General features: G+C 45.7%; 4 protein-coding genes across 6 annotated transcripts; 3 read left to right on the forward strand and 1 right to left on the reverse strand.

The window, feature by feature from the left end:
- Positions 1–12,809, reverse strand: LOC120948214 (tight junction-associated protein 1). Its single transcript, XM_040364324.2, has 4 exons — positions 12,722–12,809; positions 8,823–9,158; positions 800–883; positions 1–523 (listed from the first exon to the last, which is right to left on the reverse strand). The coding sequence occupies exons 1-4, from the start codon at positions 12,755–12,757 to the stop codon at positions 317–319; spliced, it is 663 nt and encodes a 220-aa protein (XP_040220258.2). The 5' UTR covers positions 12,758–12,809; the 3' UTR covers positions 1–316.
- A 3,297-nt stretch (positions 12,810–16,106) lies between these two features.
- LOC120953047 (microfibril-associated glycoprotein 4-like) lies at positions 16,107–17,478 on the forward strand. The gene is made up of 2 exons (XM_040372714.2): positions 16,107–17,209; positions 17,294–17,478. Exons 1-2 carry the CDS (start codon positions 16,233–16,235, stop codon positions 17,424–17,426), a joined length of 1,110 nt encoding a protein of 369 aa, XP_040228648.2. The 5' UTR covers positions 16,107–16,232; the 3' UTR covers positions 17,427–17,478.
- Positions 17,479–17,602: 124 nt separating this feature from the next.
- LOC120952625 (ninjurin-A-like) lies at positions 17,603–19,012 on the forward strand. Its single transcript, XM_040372046.2, has 2 exons — positions 17,603–17,872; positions 17,953–19,012. The coding sequence occupies exons 1-2, from the start codon at positions 17,834–17,836 to the stop codon at positions 18,322–18,324; spliced, it is 411 nt and encodes a 136-aa protein (XP_040227980.2). The 5' UTR covers positions 17,603–17,833; the 3' UTR covers positions 18,325–19,012.
- A 2,675-nt stretch (positions 19,013–21,687) lies between these two features.
- LOC120951688 (ninjurin-A-like) lies at positions 21,688–25,041 on the forward strand. Of its 3 annotated transcripts, none has more exons than XM_040370519.2 (4): positions 21,688–22,326; positions 23,816–23,854; positions 23,915–24,160; positions 24,237–25,041. In XM_040370519.2, the coding sequence occupies exons 1-4, from the start codon at positions 22,171–22,173 to the stop codon at positions 24,606–24,608; spliced, it is 813 nt and encodes a 270-aa protein (XP_040226453.2). In that variant the 5' UTR covers positions 21,688–22,170; the 3' UTR covers positions 24,609–25,041. The 3 variants fall into 3 exon arrangements, with proteins under 3 accessions (XP_040226453.2, XP_040226451.2, XP_040226450.2); XM_040370517.2 differs by having other exon boundaries at positions 21,688–21,956; positions 22,089–22,326; positions 23,816–24,160; XM_040370516.2 differs by having other exon boundaries at positions 23,816–24,160.

Here is a 25,041-nt window from a genome sequence, read left to right on the forward strand (position 1 = left end):
ATTTATTTTCGTTCTTAAAAAGCCCGTGATGTGTAAGGGAAAGCAAAATAAATACACAATATTGCTCAAACAATCAAGCACAAGTGCATACAAACGCACATACAAAAAAATAAGACTTTTTGAATGCTACAAAGTTGTCCACGGGTGGCTACAAAAATCCACTGGCCATGCAAAAAATAAAAAAGAAGGATATCGACAGCATACAGCAGCGGCAGCGCAGCACTACAAGCACACAGTGAAGGAAACGGCGGCCGACGGGCGGGTGCGTTGGAAGGAGGAAAAAGCTATGCAAACCGCTACACGCCTCCCTCGGCTACTAACACTTACCAAGCCCTCGCATCGAATAGACCATGGCGGTCGGAGGGAAGGGACAGATGGGGGGCGGGCTGTCGGAGGCTGGCAGCACGTGGTACGAGTTGGTGGTGGCCATCCCGACGCCGCTCGTGCTGCCCTCCGAGTCGGAGTGTGAGTTCGTGTCGAGGCGCATGTACGTGGCCACCTTGGACTGAATTTCGATCGGAAGCTGGAAAGGAAAGGACGGAAAGATTGGAAGCAAAAGTCAGTTGTAAAGCATGGCCGCACACAGAAAATAGAGAGAGAGAGAGAGAAGAGTTACATATTCAAAGTAGCAAAATTTGCTACGTTTGTTCACGTCATCCTCCTGTGGGATGAGAAACCGGTCCTCTTTATTATAATTCATGAACCTTGCACCTCACGCGCGTAGATAACATTTCCCGGCAACGATGTGTCGTCCTTGCCGTACAACTTTCTTACAGTCGACATCCCATTTAAAACTTACCGAGGAAAGTTTCGGCGATACAAAGCTGTCCGGCTTGCACTGCAGCAACTGTATCGCCACACTGATGTCGGTTTTGTATCGTTCCTGCAAGAAAGAGAGAGAGAAAGAGACATAGGGAGAGAGAAGATTAAAATTGGAAAAAAATACGATGGATGGAAAAGCACACAATCCTCAGTTTCTATCCGTTCCCGGTGAAGCACTAAGCAATCACGCGAGGCACAGGAGTTCAATCATTCGCAAAGCGCACCATTTCCGGTTGCACTTGAGCCGTCGTGTTGAAGTCATTTGGTGTAGAAAGGAGCAGAGCAGTTCCCCTTCCCCTTTGCAGCATTAGTACGGAAGCATAGCAAAGTGGGAAAAGATTGATTCGTTGCTTTGCCCTGTCTCGCTTTCCCGACCACACACTTCGACGCCCGGAGGTTATTGCCAGTTCTTTGACCTTTTTTTCGTTGCGTTCGTTTGGGGTGGCTTTGGGTAGTGATTTTTATTTTATTTTTTCTACAACTACAGGTAGTCTAACATGTCAAACAGTTCTAACAGTAAAATGTAAAAGTTAGAGAGTGTATTTGTGGATAGTTTATCATCTATTATCAAATAGATCGTTGCATATTTAATAGACATTGATCAATCATTAATTTGTCATTTTAATTATATTGCTTGATACAACATCTAAATTAGAACATCAACTAATACACATAAAGTTATGGACAAACACCTGTTGTTCAAATGTGTCTTTCTGATAAAACTTCACTGTAAATATTGAAGAGTATTCGTTGCAATTGGAAAGGAAAATTCTTGTTGGATCGAGATGAAAATTGCATACTTTCAGGCGGATAGTTGAAAATGCTGTAAAATAATGCAAAATTTGGTCTTTGCAAAGAAAAATATGTGGAAAAATAGTGTAAATGAAATACAGCCAAGATCGCAGGTTTTCAGACGTTGGCCCAATGTTCAAAATAAACAAGGAGTCGACATTATTATTTCGTATTTGCTATCGTATGAAACATAAACCAACTTTATAATTTTTTAAAATGTATCTTAGTTTTGGAGTTCAAATAAAGTTATATATAACTCTGAAGTAACTTTCAAACACGATCAAAATAGGGTCAAGTAGTGCACCCGTCGGTTCCATCCCCACCATCGTAGTACAAAGCATTCCATTATGCTGTTATCCTTACGGCGACACCCACCCATTCGACGATGGATGTGTATTTATACATTTTTTAATTCCTCCCTCCCGACACCGAAAGTGCGGCCAGAAAGTGAGCCATTGATGCCTTAAGAAGCAGAAAAAGAAGAGAAAAAAATCCCTCAAAAGCCCACAAGCAATAAACGGAGCAACAACAAATAATAGATAAGGGAAAAAAAACCCACTCAACCTTACACATGCACACTACCAATCTGCACACATCCATCCATCCGGAGCAGCCACCGGGCCGCCGGTTGCAACGCATTCGGTGAGCAATTTTTCCTCCCTTTATATGCTATTTTTTTTTCTTGCGAGGAAAAACTTACACACCAGCTGCCGCCGGTCTGCCACAATGATGGAGGAAGATTAATGGAAAAAATTATTTCCAACCCCTCGCCGGCGATGGCGCAAAACCATCAAAAGAATGGCAAACAGACCGAGCAAAGCTGGAAGCTGCAGCAAACTACCGCTCACTCGCGCGTCTTAGAAGAATGCTATTCACCCGAGGGTTTCCCTTTTTCGCTCCTTCGTTGCCATTCTTCTGCTCGGATGTGTGTCTCTGGTTGTTGCGTGGTGGAAAAAACGGAAGGCACCGGAGATGGAAAAATTTAATTATATACACAGTGCGGCCGATGGGGGCACCCAAGTGCGCCGGAATTCGAGTCAAGCATCCGTATGCGTTGGGACAGAGAGAGATAGAGAGAGAGAGGGGGATCGAGTGTAGCATTACAGTACATTACGCGTTCTCAGAAGCATAAATGATGGCATCCAGTGAGTGGTGTCTGCGGTGGAAATGGTCGATTGCTGTACAGCACGTAGTTGGGGTTACGGCATGTTTGTTATTGTATTAGAGGGTTCTTGTTAGCTGATGGATGTGCTAGTGGCAAGTGTGTAAGTTTTGTGATGTATTAAACTGCAGCAGGTATGAGTTTTTGCCCACAGAAGCATTATTTTCATATTGATTCCTATTATTCTACACCTTTTTTATAATTGTTTGCTTTTCAATATGCTTTATTTGCTTTTACCTTTTACCAATTCACTGGAATACATTCAGAGAATGAGCACTTTAAAATTCCGCAATGATGCTGTGGTGCAAATTTTCCGGTTGTTTGCATCACAAAACGCAAGCTAGGTGTGACAAAACCCCCCTTTCGTGTTGAAAGCTAATTATGCAGCCATGGTAATGTACCCCCGTCCTGCAATGCTAAATTATGTTAAGTAATGAACTGTAAACGGATGGTTGGTGGAAATAAAACCATAAACCCAATGGCACCATGACCATTGATCCAGCTAATCTCCACCCTTTTGTAGTTGTAACAGGTTGTGCAAACAAACGAGACCCACTTTGCCCGGGATGCTTACCGGTAGTGCCGGCATATCATCGCTGTAACAGATCCTTGCCCGCATCCTTCCCACGACCCATTGTTAGTGCGTGTCTGTGAGAGTGAGAGTGTGTTTGCGTTTGTGCGATCTACCACCATAAGACCTGTCAACTCTAATCGCTCTCACGCTCTACATTTCATAACGACCGTAATGATCTGCTCTCCACGGCACGAGTAGCGAAACAACCGAGCTGAGTGGGTAAGCAGTTGCTCTCGGCAAATCTTGCACAACACCGGCCCCACCGGCATGATTATCCACGCACGAGGGGTACCATCAGCTCACGGGCGTCTAATCCTTTGAGGCAGTCGAGCAAAGTAATAACGCAAAATATAGACTGCGTAATCCATCGAGTGGCCGGGCTGCTCGTTGCTTTGTTTTCCCAGCGCCCACGCTCCAATCAGATTGTATTACAGCTCCAAACGAAATCACCAATCGCTTTCTTTTTTCTCACCCTACGGATGCTAGGAAACGGGACAGTGGATCGCACCAAACCGGAAAGCGGCCCGAAATACATTCGTAAACACGGAAACGGATCATCGCACTGATCCCGAGCGTCCCAAACGTCCCCGGTAGTAATGGAATGAAAAGGCGAAAACTGGAAGGTACATGGTACATGGCAAACATGCCACAACAGTTCAGCTGGCAAACGGAACTGGATTATCACCTACCTACCTACCGACTGGTGGATAGGCACAGGACCGTCGCTGGACTGTGTCGGTGTCGGGTTTTACCGAGTCATTCTTTGCGGCCATGCCTTGCGGTATCTATTCACACCGTCAACGTCAAAGTTTCTTTTGTCGGTGGGCATTTTCTTTCTTTTCTGGGAGGTTTTAGGTAGAGAGGAAATGTCGATGGATGAAGCTTTTAAAAAACCCGAGTTTCTTAATTAATACAAGTTTTTCTTGAGCTCAGTAAAAGGATACTTGTTTGTTCTTGTCAAACAGCTAGACAAAAGCAAAAGGCTCGAAAGTGATTTTAGACAAGAGCAAAGGAAAGAAGCGAAGAAGAAAGTTGAACGAAATATTGAAGAAAAAAATCCTTATTTGTTAGATTAGATTCAAATTTTTAAGTTAGACGATATTTTCTTTTAATTTTTTTTTCAACTTTGACTGCAGCATAAAGGCCGGGGGACATTGCACGCACTCGCTAGTGTAATTTTGATTTTTACTAGCGCATCTGGCGGCAGCTGGTGGAAGATTTTTTTGGTCGTCGGGGTGGAATAGTCGTGCCGGATCTCAAAATTAATTACTTTTTTCACCGGTTTTTTGATGCGAAAACGGTTGAAATACTTGCACAACATATTTATCTATCAATTACAAAGCTTTTTCAGTCCAGTTAAAGTAAAGAACATGGAAAAATAACGTATTTTCTGGAGCGGCTCCAAATTGTTTGGCAAAATGCTTCGGTTAGCCGCCGCCAGATGCTCAAGTGAAATTCGAAATTACCCTTGCGAGTACGATCAATGTAGCCCGGCCTTAAAGCTTATTTTAATGGCAACCCGTGTACTGTCTGCTTAATGGGTTGTGTTTTTTCCCACTCTTTTCCGCCATTTACGACACGGCCTGCTGCTCGCCACAGGAACTTTATTTTGTAGGTCAAGAGGATTTTAAACATGATTCGTCCATTTCATACACGCTGCTTCACGTTTGCTCCGCACATCCGCGTCGAGCAGGCAAAGTGATCATTTTGTTGTAATGATTTGCCACTTTTCACCACTGCTGTCGTATCCATGTCAACGGGCGCTGATCACTGTTGGGGTGTCAGCAAATTTTTTGTGAGTTTGAACAAAACTTTGAAGCGTTTGTTCATGGCTAGAAAGCGCTCAAAAGCCATATAAAACCCTGCGAGAAAATTGACGAGTTGCATTTCCTTCACAGAAATTGCTGACTGCATAATATTTTCCCTTCCGAGCAAAAAAAAAAAAAAACTATGCATATTTGCAAATGGTTTTACAAAATGGTACCGCGATGCTGATGCAAGCGAAAAACGTTCGGGGCATCGGGATTTGTTTGCTCAAGAGATCCTTGTACGCTCCTTTTCTTTCTTGCCATGCACACACCATGTAAACGGTTCGATTTACACGTAACCGGAACGAGCATAGAGCAAACCCCACCCGACGCGGTAAGGTGTGAGCGAACCCTGGAGCAATCCACTTTTCTTTGTCCGGACGGACGAGAAGGACGTTTCCGCTTGCTTGAGCAAATCATCGATACTTACACCGGGGGAGCTACAAGACATGTATCGGTCCCTTCCCATTTATTTATGCTCTTGCACCTCTTCAACGGGGCGAGGGTGCTTTTGCTCGTTACCCGTGTGCGTCCGCGCGGCTCAGCGTGCTACCGGGAAACTTCCGCGCCAGTGATACTGTTGCAAATCGCAGCAGCAGCAGCAGTAACCATATCTGTCACCAGCAACCAGAGATTCTGCTGAACTTCCCCGGCACGTTGATGTAGCATGATGAGGCTCTTGGCCCTTCCCTTCTTCCCAGGTTGGGATGTGGGGTGCTGCCTGCTTTGTTTTTCTTGCTCCAGATTTCCATAGCATGATAGCACATGGGGAAAAAGGTCCAATTTTTCGGCTCACTGAAGCACACGCTCCTTCCCCTCGTTCCCAGCCGCACAAACGCGGGCAAGGTTGACGACACTTATTCTGCCTCACTGAACCATCGGATTGTCGATTCGGTTCGAATTCCCCCGGTTTTATTTCCTCGCGAAGGATCACTAACGAGCGTTCCAGCCTGCTGTGTTTGTGGATTCGATGGATTCGGTGTGATGGAGTGCACCATTTTCCCTTAAGCTATTTGAACCGTATTCCGGCTATTGGCGCTAAAGCACAATAACTGTCCGGCTGTCCGGTAAGTTGACCGGCTGGAAGTAATCACTTTGCTGGGGGGGGGGGGGGGGGGGGCTGCTGTGGGGGATAAAAGCTGTTGTGACGTTGTTTTATGGCCATTGTAATGGGAATATAATGCCAAACCGCAGATTGTTTCGGTACTGTGCTGTGATGTTAGTAGATCCGAAATAGTATCCAAACCCGGTACGCTCCGCCCCCCCCCCCTCCCCCAGCTGGGAAAATATGTTTCACACATCCTCAGCCTACGCAAACCGAACACACACACACACAACTTTCCAACTTTGTCCTTCCTTTTGTACAATAAATCAATTTTGTACCCTTCCAGGGGGATTGCGTCGCAGCATCCCTTCGCTTAGTTCACCCCTAAAATCGCAAAAAAAGTACATGAGCGACCCCTTTTTTTCCCTTCCTTGTGTCACAGTGGTGGCACCGTGGGACAAAAAGTAAGATGAACTCAACCGCAGCACGGTGCCCTATTTTTGTCCGGGAAAGTATGGAAAATCCACTCATCAAACAGCGCACCATCGACGGCAAAACGCCGGAAAGAGTAAAGTGAAGTGAGGAAAGGAAGCATAAACACACACTCAGTGTAGGGTGGTTTTTGCAAAGGCCGCACCGATACATTTCCTTCATCCGTTTTCAATTCGCTCTCTGTATATCATGGGTGCGCAATCGTGTGCGCAAAATGGGATCAATGCTTCAAGCCCCAATCCAACAGGTAGCGCTTGTATGTGTGTGTGTCTTTGTGTGTGCTTATGCTTCGTTTTTATAATCAATAAAAATCAATACAATAACATCTCTCTCTCTCGCTTCTTCAGGGAACGTTTTGGCACGACCCGGAGCTGTTCGGAGGTTTGGACCGGGCGATGTACTTTTCTGACAGGATGAAGACATTTGGATGTTGTATCTTCAATCGAGCATGTAAGCAGCATTCAATAGGGCGAGCCAGAGTGTATAGTAATGGCAGATAGCTGCTTTCGATGGACCATGGGGTGGGGGTTAAGATGCATTGGCTTTTGTGTTGTAAATAACACGTGTTTAAGCTCCGATAGAGGTCCGAACCTCCACACTTTTCAAGATTCTGAGAGTCCTGTTGGGGTTACATTCACAACCGTAACTCTGTTGGAGCATACTTCTTATTTGTGATGCTTTTGAACAAGTCTATATCTAGAACGCGTGTCTATTTTGTGATGTCTTTGTGGAGAAATGTGGATCTTTGTAACGTCACTCTTCAGTTTGCCTAAAGAGCATACCTTCTTGCCGCTATTCTGAACTTTGATGATGAACCAATTCAATCCAAAACAAAACGTTGAGCATCTCTTGCATTCCAAATCACATTTGAACCTCTCCGAATTAGCTCCAATATCACCGCAATGCTAATTATCTAAAAGCTCATTCTCCTTCCAACGACACCGAGGCCCAGAGGCAAAGATTTGCAACACAACCAGCATAAGCTGAACGCTATAAAGCGTTGCTATACGATTTGCGGAAAATCCAATCACGTGATGGCGCTTATTAACATGCTTCAATTGTTCTCTTTTTTTGTGTTCCCAATCTCCATTTGCATGTACACAGATCTGAGCAGCAGCAGCAGCAGCAGCAGTGTGGATGACATCATCACAATGTCCTTCAATTGCAGCTACGTCCGCTATGTAGCGCACCAGGCGGCGACCAACAGCCCCCGGGTCCCCGAAACCGGGTCAACCCGAGACACATTCATTTTGGGTTGGCGCCCCCGAAAATGTGCTCGCCGCCTAGTGCGCCCCTGTCGGCGTGAGTCATCCACGGTCGTTTTTCATCCACAGCGACCGATTTTCCCGGTTCAAGTTCAAGCGAAGCCGGTGTGTGTGTGTGTGTGAGAGGGAGATTTGAAGTTGTCCGTTCCCTGGACCGACGCCAGTGAATCTCGACAGCAGCAGCAGCAGCAGAAGTAGCAACAGCAACCGATAAATGTGTCGGGTTCTTGCGTTGCTGCTCTGAGGAGGCCAATTCGATTCCATGGTGCTGCTGGCGGCTAAAAGACTACAGCCAATCGATGAGACTCGAGCCCGGCACGAATGTGAGTGAAGCACGAACGGCAAAGATCAAGTGGAAAGGAGGAGCCTAGAATCCGGACATGAACGGTGTTACTAATCGAATCATGTTCCCCTTTTCGATCCGGATCCGGGCAGGATTGAGGTCAGCCCGAACAATCGGCACCCGATGGGGGTGAATTAGCTCGGGTTGCGTTGAGCTGCTCCACGTGATTGTTGCCTTCGAGGCATTTCTGTTCCTGATATAATGCTTTTCAGGGAATTGCTCAGGTACAAAGTGTTACTTTTTTTCGATAAGTAGCATCTAATAATTCATTCCGCAATTGAATTTGGATTATGAGGGCATTAAAGCGTTCGAGATGGTATCGTACAAGCATCTTAAAATGGCGATTAAAGACGCTTGAAGCTATCTAAGACACGATCTGGAATGCTTCGGATGTGGCGATAAGCGGCGAACGTCGCTAATAGTCGTTGGGAGCAGTGCGTTCAATCGCTTCAAAACGTGCTTTATCCATTAAAAAGCAAAGTCCCAACTACACCCAGAAAAACACACAACTATACTCACAATCTCTCGCTTGAGGCTCTGGATGTTGTAGTTGGCCTGCGCCAGCCGTACGCTCAGCGTCGCGACGTCGCTCGTCAGCTGGGCCCGCTCGCCCGAGTTCCGGTCGACCAGCTTCAGCAGCTTGTCCTCCAGGTTTTGGTTCAGCTTCTGGACGCGCTTGTGCGACTCGTACAGCCGCTCGTACTTGTCCTGCCAGGCGATGATGCTGTCCTCCAGCTCGACCTGCCGGTCGCTCTCCTGCAGGCAGGCACTTTCCATCGCCATCAGCTGCGTGTGCTTGTCCGCCAGCGCACTCTTCAGCACCTCGATCTCGGCCGCGAGCTGCACCTCGCAGTTCTGTTCGCAAATGGGAAAGAGTGAATGAGTGAATGAGTGAGAACTTGTTCATCCAGCAGTCACATAATGACGTCGTAATAACGAGGTAAAAATGTCATCACAATTTTTTAGACTCTTTTTTATCCGAGACAAACCACACCACAAGTGAGAAAAATCCTTCAATGATAGTGTACAGTTGAATAAAGGCAGAAAAAAAAACAACACAAAACCCCCGAGATACAGGATTTGCTCATTCACTAACGCAAAAAGCTCAGACAAGGGCAAATGAGTGCTGGGTAGCTTTCAAATGGAACCTCACATTTGCTACCCTTCCCACCGCGCAGTGACCCCAGCTTGCCATCATTTAACATCAAATTGTCGAGACAGAGCAGGGGGAGAAAAAAAACCACACACGCCACTGTGCGGTTGACTCTCGGAAAAACGTCCTTGTTCGGATTGTTTGCACTGCCGCGAATACATGGACGTCATAAAGCCAGGGAGGGACCAGTGTACAAACACAATCCGAGCCGAACAATAATGTTGCATTTACGACGGGTAGGGACGAAGCGAACGTGATGCAAAATGATACAAAAGAACGAAACACACACACACACACACACACAAAAGTCCCCATATCTCTTCACCAAAACCTGGGAGCGAAGGGACCCAGTCAGTCGGTCGGTCGGTCGGTCGGTCGGTGGCTACTGTCTGTCATTCAATCTTTGCAGCAATGCCTACTGGGGGTTTGTTTTGTTTTTTTTTTCCTTCTGTTTTTCATGTTGCTTCCACGTGAGAAAAGTGGTTTGCTGGTGGAAAAACAAGCTGCTGCTGATGCTGCTGCTGTGGCGCAAGATGCGCGTAGTTCTTGCGCTACGCCGAACCGTTTTAAAAAAGGAATCCGACCATCTCTCTACATACAAACCATGCAAAGGTATTCCCCATTCACTGGGTGCACTTTTGACATTTTCGAATTGTATGGTACGGGAGGGGTTTTTATTCTTAGTTTTTGCTGTCTCTTCTGTGGTTTTTGTGAGCGGCTCACAATGATTCTTCGAATGAAAACCTTCCAGACGAGCGCAAATCACGTAGACATTATTATCAAATGCCGACAGAACAGCCTTGCGGGAGAGCAAACCTTTGAAATGAATCGTGCATGTGTGTGCAAAGAATTCATATTCACCGCTGATTAAAAACAAGGGACGACGGGCGTTCTGGAGTGGAGCTCCGGTTAAATCTCGAGAGAGTTAATTTGTATTATGGTTGAAGTAAGGGGGCATGACGTACATTCGATGTGTGCTATGGCAAAATAAAGAAGAGATGTATAAAACCGTCAAAAGAAGGTCACAAAATCCCCGTCCACAGGGAGTTGCCACATGTTAGAAGTGTTTTTAAATAATTCAACACATGTTAAGCCATGCGAAGTAATGTAGTATTTGGGGCATAATTAAATTGAATCATGTTAAATAAGATTATTTTGTCAATTTGAACTTTGCATTTAACGAGTAATGACAATTATAAATTTCATTAGCTCAATAATGAAGCTCGGGATGCTGTTTTCGCCCTTTCTAACATCCCAAAAGTCATTCAACTCAAGTCGTAAGCATCTCTCTAGTCGCCCCCACCCACACACACACGCACCGTTAGAACCTGCTCGTTGCTGCAGCGCTACTGCACTGGCTATAAACAACACCATCAACGCCTCCCAACAGCAGTGCACCGTGCTAGCGGGGAATGATGTCTTGCCAACGTCGCTTAAATTTTATTTATTACCCTTTAATCTAGCGTCAAAACGGTTCCGCTTCCCGTCCGCGACCTCACACACCCACTTTCCACCATAATTTCGCTACAGCCAGCCTGCAGAGGAGCCTGCGGGATGCTCGCTACAACACCGGTGTAAAACAAATACCACAGACTCAGCTGCCAGCCACACACCGTAACAAAGAAACCGAACACTGCGAAGAGACACTGCTCGCGATGTGCGGTTTTTTGCTACCAGCGTTTAGCTTCTCTTTTTTTCTCCCTCTGTTGCTTCTCTTTATCTGTGCTGGCTGCCTGCTGTACAGCGGTGCACAACACAAACTGCGGTCGCCCCGGATCTATGTACAATCTACAGCGAGTGTGCCGGGCGACTGATAAGACGCGGGATGACGCGGTGCCCTCGCGGACAGTGATGGCAGGGACTCGCGCCGTGTGTGTGCCCGGGTGTCGGATTCTCGTGCCACAAACTTTGTGGTGCGCTTGATAGGGGGCAGATAGTTTGCCGGCGGCATCTCGGCAACCTCGGGTTGCCGGTTGTGTGGAATGTGTGGGGGGCTTCGGTTTTTGGGATGGTATGGTGGGCGGGAGGGCTTTCACGGAAAATAATGAACGTATGGGGCGGTTCGCTTCGCCGACCTTTTGTAACGGGCATGGGGGTCGGGTCAGGAGCTATCGCTTCCCGTCTGTAGCGTCACGAGCAAATCATCGACATAACCGACGGACCAAATGGGTTTTCAAGAGGGAAGTTCGTTATTAAAAACGATTACATCACGGTTTTATCCCTGCAAGAACTAAAGTGTTAAGGTGTATGTTTTTAATATCAGGGTTTTTTAATAGAAAAAAATAATTAAAATTAAAATAGTATTTTAATATGATTATTATATCTCATTTATCCCACAGAAACCAATAACAAGCCAAACAAAGAGCTTTCTAATATTCTCCTATAGGAATCCCAATGAGATTAAATCTATTTTCGCAATGGAGACGCCTAGCCTTTGGACCATGAAGTGTAAGTAAAATGTATGTGAATTGTAAATTGTATACTTTAAATGTATACAGTATAAAATATCAATAAAATCGTCAATCCAGCCATCAGAGATCAAAATTGATGAAGCTTCCCTTCTATCATTAAAATCTTAACACGATCCAGCACACGTTTACCGCCAAGTGTCGGCCTCAATCATCAACCAGCCCTGACGAGGTTTGAAAACTTTGTCACCCCTTATTTTCCCGATAACTGAATGTGAAAATGCTTTACCCACGCCATCGCTGACGTGCCTGCGTGCTTGTTTGTATGTGTGTGTGTGTTTCTGTGTGGTAAGGAGCATCATTACCGAGCCCACTGCCGATACGGTGTGGTACGGTCGCAGCGCAGGTAATTGAATTTGCTCATCCTAGAACATCCCTCCCTACCACCCGAACCGCTCGGTGTCCCTCGGAAGGGGCATAAATCGCAACACATCCCTCCTACAGACGGTAAAACATGACGGACGAAACCTGTTGCAAATTAAACTCATCTCCGTTTGCATCTCGAACCGCTGTCGCCATCTCCATTGCCAAACCCAACACAGGCACGGAAAGACGCAATTCGACGAAATGCCATCGTTTCTTGCACAAAGGACCCTGCCCGTACGCTTGTCCCGCTGACAACCAATTACGCTTTCCTGCTAGGTGAAATTAATTAAAAAAAATAAAATTAACGTCCCTTCAAACGGACGGGCCCTGATGAGGATGGACGGAGTGGCGAGAGAGTAAGTATCCCGTAGTGCACTCAATCACACACAGCTACACGGAGACACCCACCCGTGGGCAACCGGATGACGTACGGAATTGGTCGTGCCCCACGAAGGGTACGACGTCATTGCTTGGCGCGCGCTGGTATTGGTGTTGGTTGCGTGTATCCTTCCCCGAACAACGCGCGGAGTGCAGGTATGGGGGCGTTGCAGAAATTGCATTGCGAAGGGGGGGGGGGAGGGGGCGGGGGGCACCATTAAGTTGCATCAGCGTAATCACGTCACATTAGAGGCGCACGGATATGGTTTGTGCAGCAACTGGGTGCCTTTGAAATTGAGTTTCACTCGCACGAGCCCCCTGCATCGACATACGGGAGCTTTACGTCACTCAGAAAGAAGTAGATCTTGTGCGGGATGGTTCTTATCGCTCAGTGGATAGCATAGAAGATCTACAATTTAAAATTGTATTTAAATGTCTCATTTTTTAGGTGCTTTCTGTTTTGAGAACTTAATCAGTCTCAGAAAGCAAAGAATCAAATAGAATCTCCAACATCAAACCGCCTGGGACCGAAAGATATCAACCCATCATACACACAAAACACCTGCAAAACGTGTCCTTCCTATCGCTCACACACTGTTGCATAGAAACTTGGCAGAAAGGTCGTCAAACACGACTGGAAGGTAATATGGCAGTACCTTCCCTTCGTTCGTAATAAAAACGTCCACAATTAGACCACAACCACCGACCCCCCCGCTTGCGTCACCCTTAAAACGCCTTCACGGCGTTGCAGTTATTGTTGTTTTGGCAGAGTTTCACCGTTCGTCTAAGCAGGCCGGGACCGGGAGCGGTTGCTTACTTTCGTTTTGACAGGCGAAAATGGTCACGTAGTAAATAAAAGCAGCAAACAAAAATGAAACATGAAACAACCCCTCTTTATTTCTCACTTTCTCTCTTTTTCTCTCTGTCTCGAGGGAATAGAGACATTTAAAATTCTGCACCCGAGAGCGTTCATCCCTTTTATGAGGGATGTTTTTTTTCCCCGGTTTTTTGCTACACTCTTGTCTCGAACGGTTTGTTGTGGGTTTGTTGCTGCCATCGGGAGGACGGGACGGGACATTGGACGTTGTTGGTTGGAAGGTCAAAATTCCCGTTTTATTACTGCAGAGCCTTTTTCCAAACACTACCACAACGATGCTCCAATATAACCACACAGTCACACACACACACATACACACGCAGATGCTCTTTTTCACACATCGTAGACGAGCGCGCTCGCTCTCGCACTCTCTCTCTCTCTCTCGCTCTTGATTAACCTTCCTCGAAACAATCGGAAAACCATCAAACGGGAAGTCAAAAAGGACACGCGGAAGACAAAAGGGCAAAGCGTTGGCAAGGATGGCACACTAAGGGGTGAATTTTCTTCCCAACACAACTCTCCCACCGAGAAACGGGAATGCGTCGTAATACCTGCTCACTGTTGGACGACATGTTGGGCCGAAGGCTGTACGCGGAGGGGGGTTTGATTTACGCCGTTGCGTACGGCAGCCAGCCACCCCTGCGGCCACCACTATGCGGAGGAGGTTGCTTAATGCACGGGAAGCACTACACGGACACGTTCGGCACGGCGCTGTATTTGCATTACGCCCTTTAGAAAATTGCACCAAACTTGCTACACTCCACTCCAAGCACACATTTACACGCGAGCGAACTCGAACTCAAACAGACAAATAATGCACACAAAAAAAAACACTCTCCTCAGGCGGCACACGATGGCCGACGGAAGATAAGCCGTAACCCGCAACAATGTTTTGCGCAACACAATTGTCGGGAGCGGGCAGGTTGTGTTGGGGCAGTTGCGATGATTTTTTACCGAACCGAACCTGCGCTTAATACTTTCAGGGTGTTTTCTTTTTCTATTTATGCGAATTCTGTGCGAAACGATGTTACTTCTTTTGCGTTTCCGTGTTCCCCGTATCGCCACCGGACGCACAGCTGTAGCAAAAGGGCAAAGGGCAATGGGCACGGGACTACGAAACTATACAACCCCTGCTGGCACCGACGGTTGAAAGTGGTAATTTCTTTATTTTCTTTCTCCACTGTTTGTTTGCCACTCCACCCACCCAGAATTGCACTTTTTCCACTGTACACATACACATGCACACACATATGCACACACAGAGGAGCGCGCGCGCGTGGTCGCGTACGCCAAATGGAGACGCTAGGCAGCGGCACCGACCGAACCGACACGAATGACAGCACCGCTGGAAAACACGGCGCTTTTGCGTTTGGAAAACGGAGTTTTCCTGCTTTGAAGGGATGCGTGTGAGAGAGTGTAGGCCTTTTGCTCTCTTCCGCGTGCGCGCACTCTCTCTCTCTCTCTCTCTCTCTGTCGTGCGCGCTATCGCAATGGTGGATGGTTGATGCGTACATTTGTGGTGACAGTTTATGAAAGAAACATTAATTTAATTTGAAAAATCATATGTCAAATAAGGAAGGCAAATTATGGACTGTTGTTTGTATATTTTATTATTTTTTAAGGTATAGATATGAGTACGATTATGAAAATGTTAATAATAATTCGAAAGCCTTTTGCTCAGCAGCAACCAACATGAATAGAAAAATAAGCAGTGCCAATGGCTAGCATAAATGTGAAAAATCATCATTATAGGGTTTTCCTGGTGTTTTCCTAGCTGTGGGACACTTTATTGACTCTTTTTTCGGTGAAATGAACTTAATGTAACGGGAATTGGACTCTATACTATAGCACTCTTGTTGGACAAATCCAATAGGAATTTCCAAGAAACCTGTCCAAAAAGGGTGCCATAGAGTCCAATTACCATCATATGAAGTTCACTTCCCATAAGAAAGAATCAAGGAAGTATTCCACAACTATGAGAAACCCTGGAAAACCCTGTATAGTTGGAAAAGGCTTAGATGCTTCAAATTCATACGAATATTTAAAAATATATTTTATAGCATTAGAAAACCGATTGCTGGAATCGGACCAGGCACCACTCACTGTGCAATTTCAAACTGAAACATTTCGGAAACATTTCAACGACTGAAAACAAACCGCGCCTGCGTTTCAAATTAAACACTTGTCTTATAAGATTTATTGTTTTCTCATTCACAAAGAATCATTCTTTTTTTTATAGGATTTTTTAGATTGAATTTTGAACTTTAAATTAAAATGTGAATTCACTTCTGATTATAAATTTTTAAAACATTATACAGATAAATTTAATTGGATTAAACTTAACAGCACGAGAGATTCACAAAATTGCATTATAAACAGGTTTTTCTACAGCGTGTGTCATAAATTATTGACGTTAAGCGTCGTTAAAAAGAAGCAAATACATGCTGCTGCATCAGTACTCTACTCTACAGAACAAACGAACCATAAACGTATTGCGTGTTTCACATATGTTTTATCACATCTCACCAAAACCCATACCATTGCCGTGCGGTTAATCCCAAAAGGATGCGGTTTTTTGTTGTTGTTTGATTGCGTCGTCGCTCCACTCTTTCGTATATAAGCGACACTTCCACACGCTCTGTAAGTAAGTTTCATTGTGAAGTGTTGTCGGAAGCGGGTGCAAAAAAATGCGAACCAAATTATCGCTTTTTCTGCTGTGCTACTGCCACACTGCTCTGGCCACAGTGAGCGTCGCAGAAAATGCATCCGTTCCAGCAACGGCACCGTCCGGATTTGGCTTCGAAATGTTGCTGGCAAAGTTGGCCTCCCTCGAGTACCATTTCATCGAGAAGCAGCTACAGTCCGAGGAAAGGATCACCACTCTAAGCACGCGCATCGATAGTCTCGTAAAGTCGGTGGAAAACTTAGCCTGGATTGCGCAGCAAACCGCCACAACGGTCACGCTGCTCGGGCTGAGCGACCAGCACGCGCAGCAAAACTTTACCGTCCTGCAGCGCGATGTTACCGAGCTGCTGGCCAAACAGCACCATCTCGTAACGAGCGAACAGCTTGGCGAGTATTTGCTGAAGCGTAACGCAACCTGCAGCATGGCGCCCGCTTTGCCACCCTGCGGTGATAAGCAGTCGGCGGTGTATCCGTCCTGCGGCAAGGTCCCGTTCGCAGCGTCCGGCGTGTACCAGATACGGCCCGAGTATCCCTTCAAGGAACCGATCACGGTGCGGTGCGACCAGGAGTACGAGTCGGGCGGGTGGGTTGTGATTCAGCAGCGGTTCGACGGTTCGGTCAACTTCTACCGGGCCTGGGACGAGTACTACGAAGGGTTCGGCAATCTGAACGGCGAGTTTTGGCTGGGCCTGGGGCACATCCATCAGCTAACCGAGTCGGCACCGCACGAGCTGGCGATCCTGCTGGAGGATTTCGAGGGCAACCGGACGGTGGCCCGGTACGAGCGGTTTGCGATCGGCAATGTGGGCCAAAAGTTTGCGCTGCTCGTTATTGACGGCTACAGCGGTACGGCCGGCGATTCGTTGAGCGATTTGAAGGGGATGCCCTTTACGACGAAAGATGCGGACCGAGATGCATCGAATGAGAACTGTGCGGTCACGTACACTGGCGCATGGTGGTATAGAGCCTGCCATCAAAGGTGAGTTTAATGAGCCTTCGTTTAATTCCTGTTGGCTTTATTGATTGTTGGTTTTATTTGCTCTTTTTTTTTGTTTAATTGCAGCAACTTGAACGGAAAGTATTTGCGCGGTGAAACGAAAGAGTTCGCCACGAGCATGGTTTGGAAATCGTTCCGTGGGTACCATTACTCGCTCAAGTCGTCGAAGATGATGATAAGACCGAAATTAATGACGTGATATGAATGTTTATTTAAAATAAAAGTCAATTGGCAAACTCTCAGAAAATATAAAAAAAATATATAAAACTGAATAAAAAAATACATTCATTCAAAAAATTACAGTCAATTAATGTTATTCAAACAAATTTCACTTAAAAGAAAAAAATTAGAAATGTAACATTAAAAAAAAAACAAACCCCCAACCCAAGCGACGAACCCTGCATCCCACGCGCACCGACACTACCGCGGTTTATTTTCGTTTGCAGCGAGCACGATTTTGTTGTATTCATTCCGCCAGCGCGCTTAGTTGTCGTCGAGGAATCTATCTGGCCGCACACACACACCAGACCCGGCCCCGGGAATAGAGACCTTTGTTTGTTGTTTTCGTTCGTTCGTTCGTTCGATCCCTCCCACCGGGTGCATAAAATGGCCCTAAACATTAACGACGGTGCACTGTCGCCTACCGTAAGTATGGCCCTTTGGTTTTAGGGGAGCATATAAAATCGAAATACACTCAATCTACATCCAACCTATCCTGATTGTAGGTCGAACAGGGTGCCGCCGGGCTGCCCGAGGTAATACCGAACGTGAATGTGTACCAGCAGAAGAAAACGCTAGCCCAGGGCATGATGGATCTGGCGCTGCTGTCCGCCAATGCGAACCAGCTCCGGTACGTGCTGGAAACGTACGAGCGTCATCCGTACTACATCTTCAGCCTAATCTTTATCTCCGTCAGCCTGCTGGTGCAGGTAGCGGTCGGCGTCGGCCTGATCATGAACAGCCGGTACGACGTGAACGATCGGAAGGAGATATGCAAGGCAAACAAGATCAACGACCTCATCACGATCGGCATCTTTGTCATTACGCTGGTCAATGTGATGATTTCCGCGTTTGGGGTGGCGCCGCGTAAAGCGTGAGTGTTGAAGTTGCGAGTGTGAGTGTCCGAAACTGGCTAGAGTGCAAATTGAAATGACGTCGTACCGAAAAAGTGCAAAAGCGTAAAATGCGCCAAAATGTGTGAAAGGTGGAACAAATAAGAGAGAGAGAGAGAGAGAGAGAGAGAGAGAGAGAGAGAAAGAGAGAGAGTGAAAATTCGTCAAGCGCCCACATCGAATGCGTGTGTAAATTACACTTTACGATGCACCTGCTACCGTAGCGTTAGTCATCAATCATTGCATGGGGAAAACCCTACACATCGCAGTGAAGCTTGGTGTTGTTGAACAGGTTTCCAAGAATATTTAAAAATGCAACACAACATGAAAACGACATACCTCGTAAAGAACACCCCGGCACAACAGAAACTTCCTCTACAGAATGCCCCCAAAGCTATGCAACGCTAATCTTATGTAAATTATTTTCCTCCCCGCAAACACGAACAGTGCTTCTACAGCAGCAGGGCAGTTATTAGCTTGCCTTGGGTTGCAAAAATGGAAAGACAAATTTGCCAAAACTCGACGACTTAGAAGTAGATAAGAAGAGCAAGCGCCCGGGGTAATAAATGATATTATGCGGTTAAGCAACGACCCTTATCTCCCTCATAGTGCGAAGAAATATGACCTTGTACAGTGTTTGGTAGAACTTTGTTTTACAAATAAAATAACAATAAGTAGCAACTAGAGACGCATGTCGGCATGTCTAGAGTACAATGACTTCATTAATTAAATTAAATAAACAAAACCCCCGAAATAAAACCCCAACCATTTTCTCTGAAAACAGTGTGAGACATTGTAACACACAAGTGTTAAGTAGCTCAAAAATGGAATTTATCTACAAAAATGGTTCTAAACCCGCCGCCTGTGTTTACACGATCAATTTACGAACAATGCGACCAATGCGTTTCAGGAGCGGGCACCATCAAGCGAAACACAAACGTATAGCCACCAAGCAATACACCGAAAACCGGTGTTTCCAATTCCCAATTCCGACCCCGAGTGGCCCATTGCGTCAGGCGTGCCGAGAAGAACAGAACGGCGCAAAGCAGAACGAACTTTAAAACTCGCCGTCCATTAAGTCCACCATTCGTCGATCGGCTCCCGCTGCCAGCGAACCCTCGGACCCGCCGCTGTTCAACCCCTTCCAGCCAGGGGCTGCGTACATATCACATGACGTTCGTATGGATTCCCCGCGAAAAGCCCAGCCGGCCCGAACCGGGACCGATTGGAAACCGGTTAGCACGCAATTGTGGGACGGTCGAAAAGAGAACGGTCAGCTTGTTGGTGGGATGACGCGTGTGAAAAGATGGAAGAAAACGAATTGAAAGGTATTGGCTGGTATTAGGCATGGGCAAAACGATTCTTTTCACCGAACGCGAACGAACTAGTTCGCTCACCAAAAAGAACCGAACGCGAACGACGATTCTTTCGTTCTTTGTTTCATGAGGTTTTTATTCACAAAGAACGCTCGTTATCTTTTTCATTTACCCACCATAGACGCATACTGTAGCCAAAGAAGTACTCATTCTGCGGTTGAAACCAATCATTTAAAAACATTAAACACTCGGCTGTCTGGTCAACACAATCCATCGCAAAACCGAGCAAAAACTAGCATGTAAAAAACTAATACGAGCAAAAATGTCTCCTGCATATATTGTACCCCATGCCTTATACACACTTAAGGATTCTATTTAAAAAAACTACTTAAATATGGATCAACATGATGAGCGCAATCAATTCAGTTCAGTTCATTCGCGAACAATGACTAATCCGTTTGAACGGGCTCGATCTTTTGAATTGTATAGGTATAATTTCCATGCCAACAGAACACAGATCGAACACCAGTTCGAACGCGTTCGATGAATTCAGTTGTGTAGGTACGATTTACACACCAACAGAACACAGATCGAACACCAGTTCGAACGCGTTCGATGAATTCAGTCGTATAGATACGATTTCCACACCAACAGCACACGTATCGAACACTGCTGGACAAATTCGACGGCGTTCGAGGAATTGAGTTGTATGGGTACGATTTCAACACCAACAGGGTACATTTTGATCTCTGACGACCCGTTCGCACGGTGCGAGAATGAGGGAGAAAGCGATATGATTTTGCACGTTTTATTACCACATTTATGTGTGCCGTCGAACACTGAACGGAACGTTCGAACGCGTTCGGTGTAGTCAGTTTCTTCCAAAAGTCCTGGTCGTTCTTTTTGTTAAGAACCTCGTTCGTTCGTGCACTTTACCGAACTGTTCGAACGGTGCGATTCTCGTTCATTTTACACATGCCTAGCTGGTATTATTGAATCCGTTCGTAGCGGGAACGTACGGCGCTCACATGAAATTCTGGGGATGACAACACATTTCTTGAGATAGGTCCTACAACGCCGCGGTGAATAACTGTAGCAACCATCTAGTACGTTAGGAAAATGAGTGTCGGGACGTACGCCGCCGCTACGAACGGATTCAATAATACCAGCCATTAACTATGTTAAATTTGTAGATAAGACAATGCCTAGTAAAAGTTGTCAGAAATAAGATGTTTATACATACATAATTAACAAACAAAATGAGAAATAGCTCGTGGTAAAAAACATACAAAGCATAAAAACCCCAATTATTGAATAAATGTTGGATAAAGAAATTCCATGAATAAAGATGGAATATGAAAACATGGAGCAAACGAACTGAATGTTATTAACTTTGTTAAATTTATAGTGAATAGAACACATAGTAAAATATATCATGAGAAATAAGAGGATAATACATAAACAAATAAAGAAAAATGTAACAAATATCATCAAAAATAAATAAATAAATGTATAAATAAATAAATAAATAAATAACTAAATAAATAAATAAATAAATAAATAAATAAATAAATAAATAAATAAATAAATAAATAAATAAATAAATAAATAAATAAATAAATAAATAAAACAATCAAATCTGAACCTCGTTTTGCAACATTCAAAACTAGAACTGTAAAAATATAAAAAAATAAATACTACAAAGAACAAGCAAATCTAACACATACCATCGAACCGAATTACTACATTATAGTTGATCAATTTTAAGGATGATCGATGGTTTTTTTTTACAATTTTTATAAAACTTTGTTACATTTCTTAAACAGTAGGCGACGTTTTTTACACGCATTTACCTTAATATTGTGAAATAAATTCTAAAATACGTATAATAAGCACTAAAAGGCTAAACCTAAACACTTCTCTACCAACCCAACCGCACACACCCATCCGTCCCCGTATTACGACCGTAACCACACACAAACTAACGCAAGGATACATTTAGCTCGACTTTCCGCAAAACTCAGCCCCGATTCGCACAAAAGCGCCAAACGCGCGCTCAGTTCGTGTCGAGCCGCTCAGCGGTACAGTGTTTACACATCGGTCTCCACCCCGTTCCGTGTCGTGTGTTGCTGTCCAGACAAAAAACAACGTGCCCAACGGAGTGTGTAACGGTGCTCGAGTCGGGGCCGGAGTCGAAAAACGGGCAACGGCTTATTGTTTCCACTGCTTGATTCACCGGGAAGCAGTCGGTCAAGTGGATCCAGGGCGGGTGTAATTATTCGCAAGACACTCGCACAAACGGTGTGTTGTTGTAACCCCTTCCCCGTGGGGTATGTGTGTGTGTGTGTTTGACCCCTGTCAGTCAAGTGAAATAATTGTGAATAATTTAACATTTGCTGTTTTCTTTTTGTTCTGACGGTACATTATCGGTAGAATTAAAGTCGAATCAGTTTGCACTGGTGTGAGTGAGAGGTGAATTTTGCGCTCGAAACGATCAAACGATCTGCCCAACATCATGACGTCCACCGGAGAGAAAGACACATCAGCGGTGGAAATAAACATCGAAGAGAGCGCCGGCAGCGACATGCCAGATGCTGGCCGCACCACTGCCAACCCAGCGCACACCCTTGCCGCACGCCCCAACGGTCGCAATCGTAGCCGGTCGAACAGTGTGAGTATTGGTATTGTGTGTTTTCGCTTTATGCTTCTCCATCGGTACAGCTTGATCATCGCATGATGATCGCGGCCCGCGCCCTGAATCGCATCAGTCAGCGCGACGCACATAGTGCGGCGCGGGAAAGGCGCACGATGACGCATATTTGATTCGGCGTTGTGCGGAAGCGACTCCACACATAATGCTGAAGCTCGGTATTTTCCGCGCTATAAGATGAATTCTCAACCGCACGATTACAAGGCGATTGTTGTTCCGCCACCACGGACCCAGCAAACACCATTCGTTCGACTGTCACCCGAACCGGTTTGATGACATTACAGATTCCACACCGATCGAGTGACAACATTCTAACAACATGCTCTATGCTTCTTGCTTCCCCTAAAGGGCGCATTCCTGTGCTTATCGTCTGTCCTTGGAGCGGATTGCTTAGAGCTTATTAACGCGCGGTATTGATCGCTGCTTCCAGTGTTGTCATGCCGCTCATGAAATTCTATCCATATCGTGAGTGAATCCCCCTTTTATTGGCAGCTGATTGGCGTTGTTTTTGTTTTACTGTGCTTTGCTGTACAGATTTGATTGGATTTGGCAGCTCAATTGTATTTAAATTTGTGCTACTTTCCCACCCTTACGCTGTGCCGGGGGGCTATTCGTAGCCCTCTTGCAAACAGTGACGTTAATCCTTCGCTTTGCGCATGGAGTAAGAGCATTTAATTGTGTTTAATTTACAATTTTCGTACCAGCATTACAGCATCGTTTTGCGATTGGTTTCGCTTGCTGCCAGTAGCGCATGATAAGTGCAATTAATGCCAGTAAACAGTGTGAACAGCGTGTGATAAGCGAACGAGTTCTAACACGAAGGCAGCATTCTTTGTGACTTCAAACGCAAGGGTGTCGAACTCTTTGGAGTATATAAACAAAAACATACAGTAAAAACAATGCATAAAATATTTCTTTTATAAACTATAATAAGGCTACATTTATGTTCGACACCCTTGACACATGTTCAACGCTTCTGCTTGATAAAAAAAGTCACAGATACACAAAACACTGACCGTACGTGACATAACGACGGGCGCCAACGGTCCAATCCAATGCTTGTGGCTCATATCAACCTCCGATGACGCTTCCGCCTCGCGATCCGCTACACTTATCTTGTCTGCCGTATGTTTCCGCTTATGATTTGCTCATGTTTAAGTGCTTTTTTAACATCTCGAAACCATCGCGCATGCAATGCACTCGATGCAAACGAAACGCGGCAAGTAATATAACTTTCACCCTGCAATTTAAGCAATTTTGGCGCGTTCGTTGATCTCTCGCTGGGAAGCTTGCTGCGGATTGCGGGTCAGTAACAACTTTCGGCGCAGAAACTGGTCGATCTCTTCACGGGTGGTGTGAAATGGGTGTTTTTTTTTTTAAATGCAGTTTGAGATGTAAAATGATTGTTTTTATTTTCTATTCTTTCTCTCTCTCCTTTCTCCGAAAGCAGCGTTCACCATCTCGCCGAGCAAAGCGTGACACAGAGAAGGCTCGTACCGATGCGATTCCCCTTCTGCCCATACCTAACGAATCGAATCTTCCTCGGCAGGAACCGCCAATGGCTGGGCCCGAGCTGGACGACGACGACGACGAGCTGGACGATGGGGTGGATCTGGACGATCCCAAGAGCAACCGGGGCATCGACAGCGGCTTCCTCGACCCGGTCGACAATGGGTCCGTCGATACGGGTGTGTCGCGGGCGGGACGACGCGGCGGTCGTCGCAATCAGGCACCGGCCGGGCCAACGTATCGCCCAGGGTTTGCACCGACATTCGATGCCGATGGGACACGTGTTGTGAGTAATGGGGGTGTGCAGCGTTGTGCTGTTCCAATGATTGTGTTATTAATGTGGCTTTACCCCTTTCCCCCAGGTTCAAACAACGGCCACCGGGCAGGTCATACCGGACGTGAATGTGTACCAGCAGAAGAAGAACCTTGCGCAGGGCATGATGGATCTGGCGCTACTGTCCGCCAACGCCAATCAGCTCCGGTACGTGCTGGAGTCGTACAGCCGCCATCCGTACTTCTACGTCAATCTGGTGTTCATCTCGACCAGCATCATTGCGCAGGTGGCGGTCGGCATTGGGCTGATCTGGAAGAGCCGGTACGACATCAAGAAGGAGAACGATTTTTGTAAAGCCGATCGGATCAACAATCTCATCACGATCGGCATCTTCATCATTACGCTCGTGAACGTGCTGATATCGGCGTTTGGTGTTGCCGAGACGCAGCCGGTCGTGTGACGGCACTGCGCTGTTTTGGGAGTTTGTGTAATTTAAACTATGTTGTCAGTATCATCTAGAGTAGCATTTAGGTTAGGATGTGATAGGAGCAAATAGTGGAGTTGCGACGATTTCGATCTAAATAACTTAACCATGGTCCATTGGTTGTTTTAATCAAAATTAAATGATATATTTTATGAACCTTTTTTAGTGAAAAGTTATTACTGTAAATTGATTATCAGTAATGTTACTAACGATAGGCATTTTCGTGAACACTACCACTAAAAAAGATATTAACATTCTTAATATATCATTCATTCACTGCGTGTGTTCGTTGACCTTAGAGTTCGTTTTTGCACCCACCACAAACCACTGCGGGCGTTTCAAATGTAAAGAGAGAAGAACAATTGATCAAACAGCTGTATAAACAATAAAGTGAAAAATGATAAAAACA

This window comes from Anopheles coluzzii, chromosome 2, assembly GCF_943734685.1.
Source record: "Anopheles coluzzii chromosome 2, AcolN3, whole genome shotgun sequence".
Taxonomy (NCBI): Eukaryota; Metazoa; Arthropoda; class Insecta; order Diptera; family Culicidae; genus Anopheles; species Anopheles coluzzii.